At 35.3% G+C, this 14,348-nt stretch overlaps 1 protein-coding gene across 1 annotated transcript in view; it reads right to left on the reverse strand.

Annotated features, from left to right (window-relative positions):
- Window positions 1–5,240: 5,240 nt before the first annotated feature.
- Window positions 5,241–14,348, reverse strand: part of BMT2 (base methyltransferase of 25S rRNA 2 homolog) — a 113,593-nt gene continuing 104,485 nt past the window's right edge. The window contains exon 5 of the mRNA XM_025381247.1: window positions 5,241–8,440. Coding sequence (XP_025237032.1) covers window positions 7,811–8,440 — 630 coding nt within the window. The 3' untranslated portion in view covers window positions 5,241–7,810. The remainder of the gene's footprint in view (window positions 8,441–14,348) is intronic.

Below are 14,348 nucleotides of genomic sequence, written 5' to 3' on the forward strand. Positions count from 1 at the left end.
AAGGAGTTGATATCAGACTTCGAATTGGGTGTTCATGGTGGAGATGAAATAGTGAATGTGTGCGGAGCAGGCAAGACTGAATGAAGAGAAGGAATGGGGCTATTAAAGGCACTTTGCCAAAATAAATAATAGTCACTATATGTCGTATCCCTACTATGTGACAAGATTGTTATCTGCTTTACAGACATCATTTTGAAACCTATCAATAACCTTGCAAAGTGAATTTTGTGGATTATCAAACAGGTTCTGAGAAGAACTTTGCCCCAATAAGTTTTCATAGGGTTAGTGATGGAAATCTTTCTGGATACAAAAGCCAGTGGAAAGTAGTACAAATCATGTATCCCTTATACGAATAAAGAAACTTCTGGAGTACCACTACTCTTGTGGGGTTGAAGAGATCATTTAGGTAAATATTCCTTTTAAAGATGTAAAAGCTAATGATGGTTTACAAACTTAAATTCTTTTACCAGCAAGGAGAGGGAGCTGGCCATTGAAGAGAGAGTACTGACGGACATGGCAAGAAAGTAGCATTTTAGGTTTAGATATAATTCATTTTAATGAATGTGTGGGAATACACAGAAGAGAAATTATATGGCTCCAGGTTACTTAGGATTGATCTAAGCCTCAGTTTATACAAACCAATTTAGACTTTCCTGAAGTATAAATTGAGCTATATCTTAATTATGAGAACACATTAATTAATATAAACAGGACCAGACCACCCCAAAAGATTCATAAACTAAGCATCAGCAGTGGCCCTGTATCATCACAGTTGCATTTTGGAAGGTGAAATTAACCATTTGGAAATTTGTATTCAATCACCTTCTTTATGCAACGTACTTATTTAGGCTGAAGATACAGGATAGAAAGGGGCTTTGCCCATATACACAGATGAACATGGACAAAGATAAACTGCAGATAATTAGAGCTATGCAGAGACTTTATGGTATTGTGAAGAGGCTATTTTCGATTATGTGAACTAGGACGGTGTCCCAGAGGATGTGGTATTTAAGCAGAGATTTCAATAACAAAAACAAACTAGCCATGGAAATAAAATATAGGAGGAAGAAATTCTAGGCAGAGGGACTAGCTAGTGCAAAGGTGGGCACATGATGTGTGTGTGTGTGTGTGTGTTTCCCCCACAGAAGGTCAAGGAGAGAATGGTGGGAAGTTGGAAAGGTAGGGAGGGGCCGCATCATTTACATTTGGCCCCTTTATGATAAGGGGCATCCACATTAAAGTAAATTGCCTCTAGATGGGTTATGAACAGTTGTCATAAAAGTGAACAGGTTTCATTTATATGTACCACCAGATGCTGCAGTGCAAGAATGTTTTCTGTAATGTTTGTTTTTATTTTTTGCCTCATATTAATGCTAGTGTATTTAAGTTCCCATTGTCAGCCCCTGAAGAGCAGAGCAGACATCTGCTCCTTATAGTACCTAATCCAGCGCCATGGCACAGAAATTCTCAATTAGTGAATCAATATTGATTGAATAGTGTAGACTAGTTAACTATGTTATTGCCACAAATGACCCCTAACTTGAGCTAGTTATTCCCACAAATAGTCCTCGTAGTTATAAAAAGGGAACCACAAGGCCTACTAGATCAGTGAAAATTCATTATTACTCAAGACAACTCCAAGTACATAACGTCTTAGGTAATACTCTATATAAAGTGATTTGTCACAGACCTGTGCTTGCTTTCTTTTGAATTTCATGCTTCACATTCTGTGGGACTGTGTATTACATAAGTATCTCACAGAAGTATTACTATTAACCTATATTTACTTACAATACTGTCTTCTACAGCGTGATGTTAAAATGTTGCTTCTTTCTGTTTGATAAATTTTAGGGAGGAAAATGTTGGTCTTTTTTTTTTTTTTTTTCTCAGACAAGCTCTTAAGTCTGTTGCCCAGCCTGGAGTGCATTGGCCTAATCTTGGCTCACTGCAACCTCTGCCTCCCAGGCTCAGGTGATCTTTGTGCCTCAGTCTCCCGAGTAGTGAGGACTACAAGTGTGCGCCACTGCGCCTGGCTGATTTTTTAAATTTTTGTGTGCAGATGAGGTCTCACTATATTGCCAGGCCGGTCTTGAACTCCTGGGCTCAAGCGATCTACCTACCTTGGCCTCTCAAAGTGCTGGGATTACAGGTGTGAGCTACTACACCCAGCCTGTTCATTTTATTATAAATAATTCGTTGGAACTTTCTCAGTTATAGAATTGATATTAGCAGTTCAGTTTAGTCCAACCCTAAGACTAAAGGGATGATTTGTGACATCCTGACTCCCATTCTGTATCTCTTCATTCCAATTGGCACCATTCCCTAGGCCCACAGGGTCTTCCCCTCTGCCCTCCCCTTCCCCCACCTGCCCTCACCTTTTCTGGTTACAAGCTTCAGACCATTCCACTTTCCTATCAAAATATGTCTTCTTACTTTCAAATTCCCAGGTCCCTGTTCTACTTCCATCACACTGTACTCCAGTACTTTAATCTGTGGTAATGATTCAGAGGGGCCAGAAAATATAAAGCTCGTTATACAGTTAGTTAAGCTGTTAGGCCCTCTTTCTGTCTTAGGCATCTTTCTTCTTGCAGACAGTCTCAAAGATTTTTCCTTTTTCCAGTAATCACCCATTTATTTCCAAGGAATGTTTCATCCATGCCTAGCTTTAGGAAACATGTTATTTCTTGGATTTCTATTAGAAGTATCTGTGGCAATTTGGACACCATTTTTTTCCTGACTTCATTATTCTTTCATGTTTTAGCCTGTCAATGCAAAAACTCTTTTATCCAGAGACGCATTATAGAACAGGAGTTTAAGGGAGAAGGAAATTAATACTGGCCATGGTCATTGTTCGTATTCTTTCTCCTTGTAGAAGACAACGGGCATAGCTAGGGTGGATTAGCTAACTGCAAAAAGGATTTGTAGGTCTAGGGATGAATGTAAACGTAAACAACTTAAATATGGATTCTATTATAGCTTCATATAGAGTATCTGTGACCAGAAAACATATTCTTCTCAGTAGCTGATTTCCCACACCAGTTCAAAGAGCTACAGAAGAAATACTGTCATCAGGACACTACTGAATAATTTACTTGGATATATGCAGTAAAAGGATGCAAGTATATTTTCTTGCATTTTCTCCCTAAAGAGTTGCAAACAGGGCTGGATCTAGAAAATACTTTTTCATTTTTTGGGGGGTAATGCTCCTTACCATTTTTATGGTTTACATAGGCATTCCAATCCAACAATAGATTTGTTTTACAGCTTTCAAATTATTAATGACAAATTCAAGAAACAATTCTGCAAAGACTATGCTCTAATTTTTTGTAGTTTTCCTTTAACTTAAAAAACATAGAAGTACCATCTTTGATACTACTGATGGGCCCAAACTTAAAAGATTTATCAGGCAAAATAGTTTTAGCTATCATTTTTGATTACTAAAAACAAGCACTGACAGTAAATATTTTATACTATCACAAAAAGCAGACTAGCTTTCTCATAACTCAGCAAAGGTGTTATGGTTGAAAATAAAATTCAAAATAAATTGAACTGCTTAACTTATATTTACTAGAAGTTTATACTCAATAGTGCCATATGTAACAAGATCCTCATAAAAAAATAGATGCATACTAATTTAAAAACTACTGAGATGGTTATTTTCTTTTGAGATCGAGCCTCACTGTCACCCAGGCTGGAGTGCAGTGGCGTGATCTCAGCTCACTGCAACCTCTGCCTTCGAGGTTCAAGTGATTCTTGTGCCTCAGCCTCCTTGAGTAGCTGGGATTACAGTCACGCCATGCCTGGCTAAGTTTTATATTTTTAGTAGACATGGAGTTTCATCATGTTGGCTAGGCTGGTCTTGAACTCTTGACCTCAAGCAATCCACCCACCTCGGCCTCCCAAACTGCTGGGATTACAGGCGTGAGCCACCGCACCTGGCCAGAAAACTACTGAGATTCTGAAACAAATTTAGAAAAAAGCATACAAACCAAAGTTTAAGGTAAATTTAAAAGGTTTTCCAATTGTTGAAATTTGCATTTCTCTCATCAGAGAAAAACATTTAGAAAAACCAGCATCTCTCTCCTTTTATGCACTTAGAGATCTTTAAAATTGTTAGCTATTGTAGCCTGCTTGTTCGTTGGGTTTTGTAGTGTGTGTGTGTGTGTGTATATACATATATATAGGCCACCACTAATATACTTGGGGAGCTTTGCATTCACAGTAGCTCATGGATATGACTTTAACATGAACTATCATACTATCATGGTTATTGCAATTCAGTTTTTTTTTGAAGAATAGTTATAATACAAACATTCCTTGTAGTAAATGTTTGTATTACGGGTTTTGTTTTGTTTTTTTTGTAACAAAGAATATTTTCTACCTTTGTTACCATCTAACAAGCAATTCACAAAACCAAGAAGGAACCAAATCTTTGATTTACATTTCTGCTGACCTAGTGTGTGGACTCTGGCAGAGGAATAGCATTGCTGCATGGTGCTCAGAAAGTGTGGGAAAATGGAACAAAAAGCTTGAATCCATTTTTTTTTCTGCTTTTACATCAGAATTTATATTTAGGTTATACTTTTCTAGAGGAATGAACAATACATCTCTTATCCACAATATGTAATTTGCTAGTTTTGTGTTTAAAGCTTTTCTTATTTCCTGTTCTACGTCTGTGAATTAAGGATTTTAAGCAGGGGCAAAACTATAGGATCAGCAGGTAATCATTCTTGGATACAGATATTAAGTACACATAGCATGCTTGTCTTCACTCTTAGGTCATAAGCTCCACGAGAGCAGGGGACAATGATCACTCCAATCCTTGCTGCTTTCCGAGCAATATAGCACATGGCAGAATTCAAACATTTGTTTAATAAACAACAACAAAAAACCTTTCATATTACGAGAAAGACATCTGCTGCCCTGAAAGAACTGATAAATTATTATGTAGTTTACTTTCAAAAAAAAGAATATGATATGGTTGACACATAATGAAGTAGAATTTATGCTGTTGCCCTGCTTCTGTCATAAACATGACAAAACATGACAATGGGAAGTCACTTGAGTTCTCTGGATCTCAGTAAATAAATTTATGACATTAAGGGATTTAACAAAAATGAAACCCAGTTGGAAAATTGTACAAGTCACTCAAGTTCTAAATTGCTTCCCAATGCCAAAATCACTTAGTGAGATACATCAAGGACCACAGAACTTTCGGTTTACAAGTAACAGACAAAGAATACTAGAAAATTTAAAATTTTTAATAAATGTGCTTTGTTCACAAAATGTGAAAAAATACAACAAACACACACGTACATTTTCAGGTATGCTACCTCCCACCACTTGGCAACTATGGTAAAACCATATGATCTAGTCGTGATCCTGAAGAATCCAACCAAATGATTACCATTTGTTTTTGAAACAACCAAATTATTTTGGAGAACCTGCTGTGAATGTGACAGGAGGCCTTATAACTTCTTTATATCCAAAATGAAATAATTCTTAGGAGTACCCATACAGTATTAGAAGGCCCTATTAACTTCCACTTGTTATTACATACATGATCTGGCATCAAGCTGCAATGACTGCTTATACTTCAATACTTATACACTGAATTGGCTTTGGTGGAATGTATATCAGTTTAAATCTGTGCCAACCTAATTTGAATAAGCTGAATTTACAGTAACAAATGATATAAATTCAAACAAATTTATACTAAGTGGTAGTAGGTTTTATAAAGAGACTTCCTCAGAGTACTACGTAAAATACATCATGCACACTTTGGAGCATAAGCAGAATCAACATCTGTAAACAATCAGAATTTATAGCACCAACATTTTAGCTATAACACAAAGGCTGACTCCAGGGTCATACTACACCAGCCTTTCAAAAGTGCTGTTTTCATTTACTTTCAAAGCATTTTCATTTGGTGTATTGTTTTCTTTTCTCTTAAGATATTTACCCAAGTCAAAAAGCAAACAGTATGGTAAAAGTTACTACCAAAATTGTTCAAAATAGTTCTGTATTATCAACACAGTGCTTTTTTTCCCCCTTCTCTTGGGGAAGCTACAAGGCATAATCCTGTAGTGCTTAACTGGAAACAACAGTCAATCCTAAATATTAAGCAATCTTATGCTATTGAAAGTAAATGAAAAATTTTGAGTTACTTGTGGCATATTTGAGCAACCAATATTTATTGCATTTAATCAACTGACTTTAAAAAATCACAATCTTGTTACTTTCATTAATTTAGCAATGTGAAATTTAATTTGAAATACTGGGTACATACACTCAACCATTTATATCATAAAGGATAAGTTTTATATTTCTAAATAAAGTTTGACATTCAAAGGTACTACGGCAATTCACAATAAGCACAAAAACATCAGCTTTACCAGAGTAAAGAAGTGCAGTTTATGAAATTTAGGATCAACTATTGAAAATGCAAGTTTCCTTTAAAAACATACAAACATACGCACAACATTAACCATGAAATCTGAAACTGTGATATTTCAGTGCAAAAACCTCAGTATGAGGTAATTTTAATGTAATAACCACTTGAAAAAAAAAATCCACACAGTGGCACTCTTAAAAATGATAGTTTCCGTGACAATTGCTGGCTGACAAGACAATGTGGACTAAATGTTCTTAACTGTTTAAACTAATCTTGTCTTGTTTGGACATATATTTTTCTCTAATCATTTGCTTCTGATTCAGAAACACAGAAAGGCATTTATTAATGTGGAAAGGGAAAATTCCCACAGCCAACTAATTGATATATTCAAAGAAAATTTTCTGATAGAGTTTAGATAGAAATTAAGATACCAAAAGGTCAAAACCATTTTATGAGATCACCAACAGAGGATTAATTTTAAGTTTTTCCATATAATTTGAAACTTGTAGTGCGGCACCTCCTTCACAGAAAGGTGAGGACCCTATCAAAGTTGGTTTCAACAGAACATAAACTCTTCCAAGTGCAAACCCTTTCAAAAAGGTGTTTTAGGTCATTATTGAGTATTACATTGTTCCTTGCTTAAATAAAACATTTTGTAAATGAAACCTAAGTTTAAGAAAAGTAAAAGTGAACTCTCAGGTAAATATACTTCACACCAAGGCCCAAATCAACAAAGTTATGAAAATACTACTTTGGCAATGGTGTTTAATGGATAGGGCTAATGAAATTAGAATACATACTTTGGGGGAAATCTCTCCCCCAATGTCTGATGCTGTCAAATGAGCTTTTAATAGAAGGAAGAAAGAAAAAGAATTATCACCAATTACAAAAAGTTCAGGAAATATAAAGGAACATAAAATGACTTTCTGTAACATCACAATTTTAGTTAGAAAAAAGAAAAAGATAAGTGCATCACAAAACAACTAACCGATCTATTTTTCTGTATCACATTTAACTTGTGAGTCATCAAAGTGCAATCTACAGCTTTCTACATCTTAAAGTTTCCCATTCAATGGTTTATAGTCAACACTGAAAAGTTGAAAAGGAAAACATATAGCAAATTATGCTTGTTTTCACAATAGCACTAAAGAGAAAAAGGTACCTTTCTATGATAGTGCTAAATGCTAAAGTAACAGAAGTTTCTGCTATGACATGAGTCACTCTGCATGAAACTTTAAGCTTTCTATATAAGAATAAATTTTAAAATTGAGAAGTAGAAAAAAATAGCAAACTCTGTAAACCTCTGCATTTCTTTTATGCAAACCAGGTTTTCAGTACTGAGTTCATGTTAGTATTTCCAATTGGTGTAAGCAATTAGTTTAGGAGCCTGGACTGAAAGGGCCTTTTGCTTCTATATTAACTTAAAAGTAATATGGGGTCCTCTAGCTCATAGAAAGGAATAGAGCTGGCTTGACTTTCTCCAGAATCTGAGTCATATGGAGCATCAGGGAGTTCTGTGAAACCATATGCTAGTTGTTCATCTTCTATATCTGATCGAACATAGCAGGAAGGATTAGAATATTCCTCATCTTCTATACTGTTGAAATCTTGAGGAATATATAACATTCCTGGGTAGTTCCTACTAACCAAGTCACTTGTGGTTTTTAGAGAGATTTTCCTAAATGCCATCAGATGCATATGTGAAAATTTTGAGTACTTGAAGCGTTTAAAGCCCAGAGACTCTATAGCAATCTTCCAGCTTTTCATCATCATAGCATGACGGTTCTGATGGGAGGAATCAGGTGTGATGATAAGTAATAAACCATTTAACACTAACAGTTCATGGGCTTTCTTGCAGCAAATCCATCGCTGGTAAGGAGATGGAAAATAAGAAAGGAGGAGAGAGAAAACAACCACATGGAAAAGTTCTCCAGGAAGAGAATCAATAGGGTTTTTCAGCTGCTTCAAAAAAGCATCTATAGCATCCTGTGCAAGCTGGAGTGGTTGCTGAAGCTGTAAGTTCAGGAAATCACATTTATAGACACTCTGCAGAAACAGAAAACAAGGCATATTAAGAACTTCAAGATTATTTCCACTTTAATACATAGACTTTTCAGCAAACCATTTCACATATCATAGTAATAATTCCAGCATTGATTATACATTTTTCCTTTTAAATTTTAAACTTGAACAGATTTATTCAACCACAACTTTTACAAAAATCGCAAAGTAGTTAAGTCCAAAGACTTGCTAATCATCATTTAAATATATATTTTTGCCTAACAATTTAAAATGTGAAATAATTTAAGTGTGTATTTTGGGTTAGGACTTACATGAATTTTAATTTGGGTAGGAGTTTACAGGAGTGACATTTCTATTTACATTCAGTTTAACATTTACAGTTACCAAAAACAAGCTAATATAAAAACTCTAAACAAGAAATACCATGAAATAAAGATGAATCAAATAAATTAAAGAGGATAATGAAAGAGGCATTATAAAATTTGTACAAGCAGAATGATTCCAAAACTGAAGTTATTTGAAACCATTAACTTTAAGCATTTAAAAAGTAACCCTCAACATTACTTTTATTTTATTAAAAAGCTAATCCCTGGTTTGGAACAAACTAAATTTAGTTAGACAAATGGCCATGGGAAACAATACAACTAAAGGAATAAACAACATTATATAATTTGCTAAATCTTAAAACTATGGAAATGGACCAGAAGAAAGCAATTTTAAAATTAGACAAAAATTACTCTGTCATAGACTAATAGTTATTAACGAAGATATGACCTAATACCTTAATCCCTCACTCATGTTAGTGTATATACAAGCTGGCCACATAGTCATCTGGACTGTTTATTAGGAAAAGTGATATGTAATGTTCTAGTACCAGAAAAAAAGATGCTTTTCTTCTTCCCTTTTTCTTAAAGGCAGCTTTACTCATGTATAAGTGACACAAAAGCATAAGTCTGGCAAGTTGTGATGTATTTTTACACTCATGAGACCACGGGCATGGTCAAGTTAATGAATAGATCCAACATCCCATAATTTTCCTTATGCCCCTTTATAGTCCCTTCCTTCTCTTCCCCTGCCAGCAGGCAATCATTGATGTGATTTCTATCACTATATTCAAGTTTGTGTTTCCTAGAATTTCATATAAATAATAATTTTGAGATTTTTCTTGCAGGTATTAATAGTTTATTCCTTTTTAAATTGCAGAATGGTATCCCATTGTATCAAGGATGTACCACAGTTGGTTTATCCATATACATTTGTTTATGGATATCTGGGTTGTTTCTAGTTTTTGGTTATTACAATTCAAGCTGCTGTGAGTATTCCCATTCATGTGTTTGAATCAACATTCTTTAATTTGTCTTGGGGAAATATCTTGGGTGGCTAGATCATACAGTAGGTGGTGTAGTAAGTTTAATTTTTAAATAACTCCCAACTGATTTCAAAAGTGGTTATGTAGTTTCATGTTCCCACCAGGAGTATGTGAGTTCCAGTTCCTCCAAATCCTTATCAACTCTTGGTATAGCTAGTCTATTTCATTTTAGTAATTGTTATAGGTGTGTAGTGGTATTGCAGTTTTAATCTACATTTTCCTAATGAGTTAGTGATGTTTATCATCTTTTCCCAGATTTATCTGCCATCCAGATATCTTCTGTGTTAAAGTGTTCAAATATTTTGCCCATTTAAAAATAATTGGGTTTCCTTAAATTTTAAATATTTTCTTACTGGGTTTTGAGAGTTCTTTATATATTCTTGATGCAAGTCCTTTATGATATATGACTTGAAAATATTTTCTTAGTATCATGTAGCTTATCTTTTCATTCTTTTAACAGTGTCCTTTGAAGAGCTGAAGTTTTAATTTTGATGAAGACTAATTTATCAATTTGTTATTTCTCAGATGTTGCTTTTGAAGTCAGGTCTAAGAAGTCTTGTCCTATCCCAAGGTCATAAAGACTTTTTTTTCCAAAATGTTTTCCTTTAGTAGTTTTATAGTTTGTTTTTTTCCTTTAGGTCTATAATACATTTTGAGTTTCTTTTTTTTTTTTTTTTTTCCAGATGGAGTCTCACTCTGTTGCCCAGGCTGGAGTGCAGCAGTGTGATCTTGGCTCACTGCAACCTCCACCTCCTGGGTTCAAGTGATTCTCCTGCCTCAGACTCCTGAGTAGCTGGGACTACAGGCCCACATTACCATGCCTGGCTAATTTTTGTATTTTTAGTGGAGACGGGGTTTCACCATATTGGCCAGGCTGGTCTCGAACTCCTGACCTTGTGATCCGCCCACCTTGGCCTCCCAAAGTGCTGGGATTACAGGCATGATCCACCGTGCCTGGCCAAGTTCATTTTTTTTTATATGGAGTGTGGTATGGTCTGAAGTTTCTTCTTTTGTATATGGATACCCCTTTGCTTCAACACCACTGTGCAAAAGACTATGCTCTCCATCTTGGGCAAAAATCAGGTATCTAAGTTTGGGCCTATTTGTGAACCATCTATTATATTTCACTGATATTCTTGAACATCAATACCACACTGTCTTGAATACTGTAGCTTTATAATTTTGAAATCAGGTAGTGTTACTCTCCAACACTGTCCTTTTTCAAAGTTGTTTTGAGGTATTAATTCTAGGTCCTTTCAATTTCCACACAAATTTCAGAGTAAGTTTTTTAATTTCTACAAAAAAGCCCACAAGAGTTTGGTGAGGACTGCACTGACTCTATACAGATAGAGTCTCACTCTGTCACCTAGGCTGGAGTGCAGTGGTGTGATCGTAGCTCACTGCAACCTCCACCCTCTGGGCTCAAGCAATCTTCCTACCTCAGGCTCCTAAGTAGCTGAGACTACAGGCAAGTGCCACCACATCTGGCTAATTTTTCTTTTTTTTTTTTTTTTTTTTGTAGAGACAGGTTTTTGCCACATTGCCCAGGATGGTCTCGACCTTTTGGATACCAGCAATCCACTTACCTAGGCCTCCCAAAATGCTGGGGTTACAGGTGTGAGCCACTGCACCCAGCCTAGGTCATCTTTACTTTCTCCTAATTTGTGGTTTGCAGCATTTGGATTTTTCTACTTTTGTCAGATTTATGAGCTACATATTTTATATATGTTTACATATAAAATATTTCATATTTTTGATGCTAGAGTATATGGTACTGTTTTTAATTAAAATATTTCTGATTGGTTGCTGCTAGTATATACACACAAATATCTATTTTTATTTATCTTTAAAGAGTTTAAACAAGAAGAGAAAATCTTTTTAGCTGTATAGTTACCACTTCTAGTGTTCTTCATTCCTTTGTGTAGAGCCATATTTCTACCTGGCTAAAGCACTTCCAACTTAACATTTCTTGTAATATAATAAGCCTGCTAATATTGAATAATTTCAGTTTTTAGATATCTGAAGAAAATCAATTTCATCTTCATTTTTGAAAGATATTTTGGCTGGGTATAAAATTCTAGGTGACTTTATTTCAGTACTTTAAGGTGTCTTTACAATTTCTGGGAGCTTTTAAGACTTTATCACTAGTTTTAGAAGTTTGATTTGATGTTCCTTGGTGTAATTTTTCTTCATGTTTCTTTTGTTTGGAGTTTGTTGGGCTTCTCTGAATTTGTGAGTTTAAAGCTTTCATCAAATTGGAAAGTTTTTGGCCATTATTTTTTTAACCCCACCTTTTGGGGGATTCCAATTATGTTTATATTTAGCTGCTTAGATTTGTATCACTGATGCTCTTCTATTTTAAAAATTGTGTTTCATTTTGGATAGGTGTTATTATCTTCAATTTACCTTTCCTTCTGCAACATCTAATATGCATTAATCCTATCCGGTATGCATTTTCACATCACACATTGTAGTACTGTCTCTAGAACAGTTTCTTCTTAGCTTTTTATACAGTTTTGATATTTTTAAAATAATAACACTGTATTGAAGCATAACATGTATAACGGAAGAATATAAACTGTGTAAATGTTTAGCTTAAGGAATTTTCCCAAACGGGTATTATCTCTATTTTAATGTCCTTGTTTCTGTGTCAGTTTAGGGTTGGTCGTCGTTGGCTAATTTATCTCCTCACTGTGGGTCCTATTTTCTTGCTGCTCTTCATGGCTATAATTTTTTTTGGATGCTAGACATGGTGAATTTTACCTTGGTGGGTTCTACATAACTATGGATTGCTATAAATATTTCTGAACTGTGTTCTGGGATGTAGTTAAGATACCTGGAGACAACCTGAACTTTTTGGGTCTTGCTTTTAAGATTTGTTACGTGGGACTAGAGCACTAGTGTTTAGTCTAACGCAAATTATTCTCCATTATTGAGGTAAGACCCTTCTCTGTGTACTCTATTAAATGTCTGTGAATCTTGAATGTTCCAGTATGGCTGATGGGAACAGGTACCATATTAGTACTTCCCTGTGTGAGTGCTGGCCACTGTAACCTCTAATCCTTTCGGACAGTACAGTCTCATGTAGTCTTCTCATATACATGTGTGCTGATCTGTACTCAGCTGAGTATTCAAAGGGGGACCTTTTGCAGGCCTCTGGAGTTTTCCTTCTATGGCTTTCTTATTTTCAGTAGACCATTCTAGAAACACGAGCTGCCTCGGTCTCTGAGGACTCACAACTCCACCTTCACAAGTCACGGAATCACCTGAACTCTGCTAGGGTTTCTCTCTGTGCTACATCCTGGAAACTCTCTCAAGGCAATATCCTAGAGTAACTGTAGCGCTTGTCTCATTTGTTTTCCATCTCTCAGAGATCACTGTCCTTCATTACCTGATGTGCAGTGTCAAATTATTTCAAATATTTTGTCCACATTTTTGTTGCTTCAAGTGGAAGAGGATAAAGCTGGTCTATGTTATCCCATCTTGGCTGGAAGAGTAAGTCCCTTTACTCTGTTTTAAAATTATAGGATTCTGAACTGTGAAACTCTGATTCTACACTTAAGTTATTTATAGCAGTTCTTTTGTCTTCCCTGGTGACTATACAATTCAGTGTTTATAACCCTATCCATAGATAGATTTAATATTAAGCTTAAGGATCAGATCAAATGGTCATGATGTCTCAGCAGTCCCTGAATCATGTATGTCTTGAGGAAGGAAGGGAAGAGAATTCATGCATGAAGCCACTTGGGCTTTAAAACTAGTTCCTGATGGCACAGAAATTCTCTGCAGTGGTAAGCTAAGAACAGTGATTTTAGCATAGAGAAGACGAAAGTAGAACTAACAGGAATGGTTTTAGGACTTGCTTGTTCCTCAGTGTTATACCGATTTAATCATGCTCATCAAACTGATACATAATTAAAGTTAAATCTTCATGCAGGAACTTACCAGTAGTAACAACAAACATTTATTTAGCAGGCACTACATAAGAGGTACTATGCTTGATGCTTTAAATACTTTTTTTTTCCCCAAGAAAACATTACAACATCCTATGAAATGTGGTCCACTACTAACCCCATTATACAGGTGAGAAAACTGAGGATCAGAGACTAGAAAAAGGTGATGGAGAGGTTCAAACCTAGGTTGGAAATATTCTATTCTTTTATTTAAAAAAGTATTAAATATACTAGACACTCTTCTAGGTACTGGGAATACAGTAGTAGAGGGAAAAAATCCCTAATAACTGATATATTAATATTCTAATCCATACTTTAAAAATAACATTAAAATGCATTTTATAAATATTTAAATGCATTTAAAAAAATTTTTTGTGTCTGCAGTTCTATCAAGAGTAAAATGGTAAACATAATGAATTAATGTTATGCTGGAAAAAGATCTTTTTCTGATATAATGTGCCTACTTTAGAGTCATCTATCTTTAAAAAATGCCTTTAACACAAACTCTTGGCATCACATGATTAAGGTAAAAGAAAGATCAAGCTGGCTGGGTGTAGTAGTTCATGCCTGCAATCCCAGCACTTTGGGAGGTTGAGGCAGGTGGATCACC

Source organism: Theropithecus gelada, chromosome 3 (genome assembly GCF_003255815.1).
Source record: "Theropithecus gelada isolate Dixy chromosome 3, Tgel_1.0, whole genome shotgun sequence".
Lineage (NCBI taxonomy): Eukaryota > Metazoa > Chordata > Mammalia > Primates > Cercopithecidae > Theropithecus > Theropithecus gelada.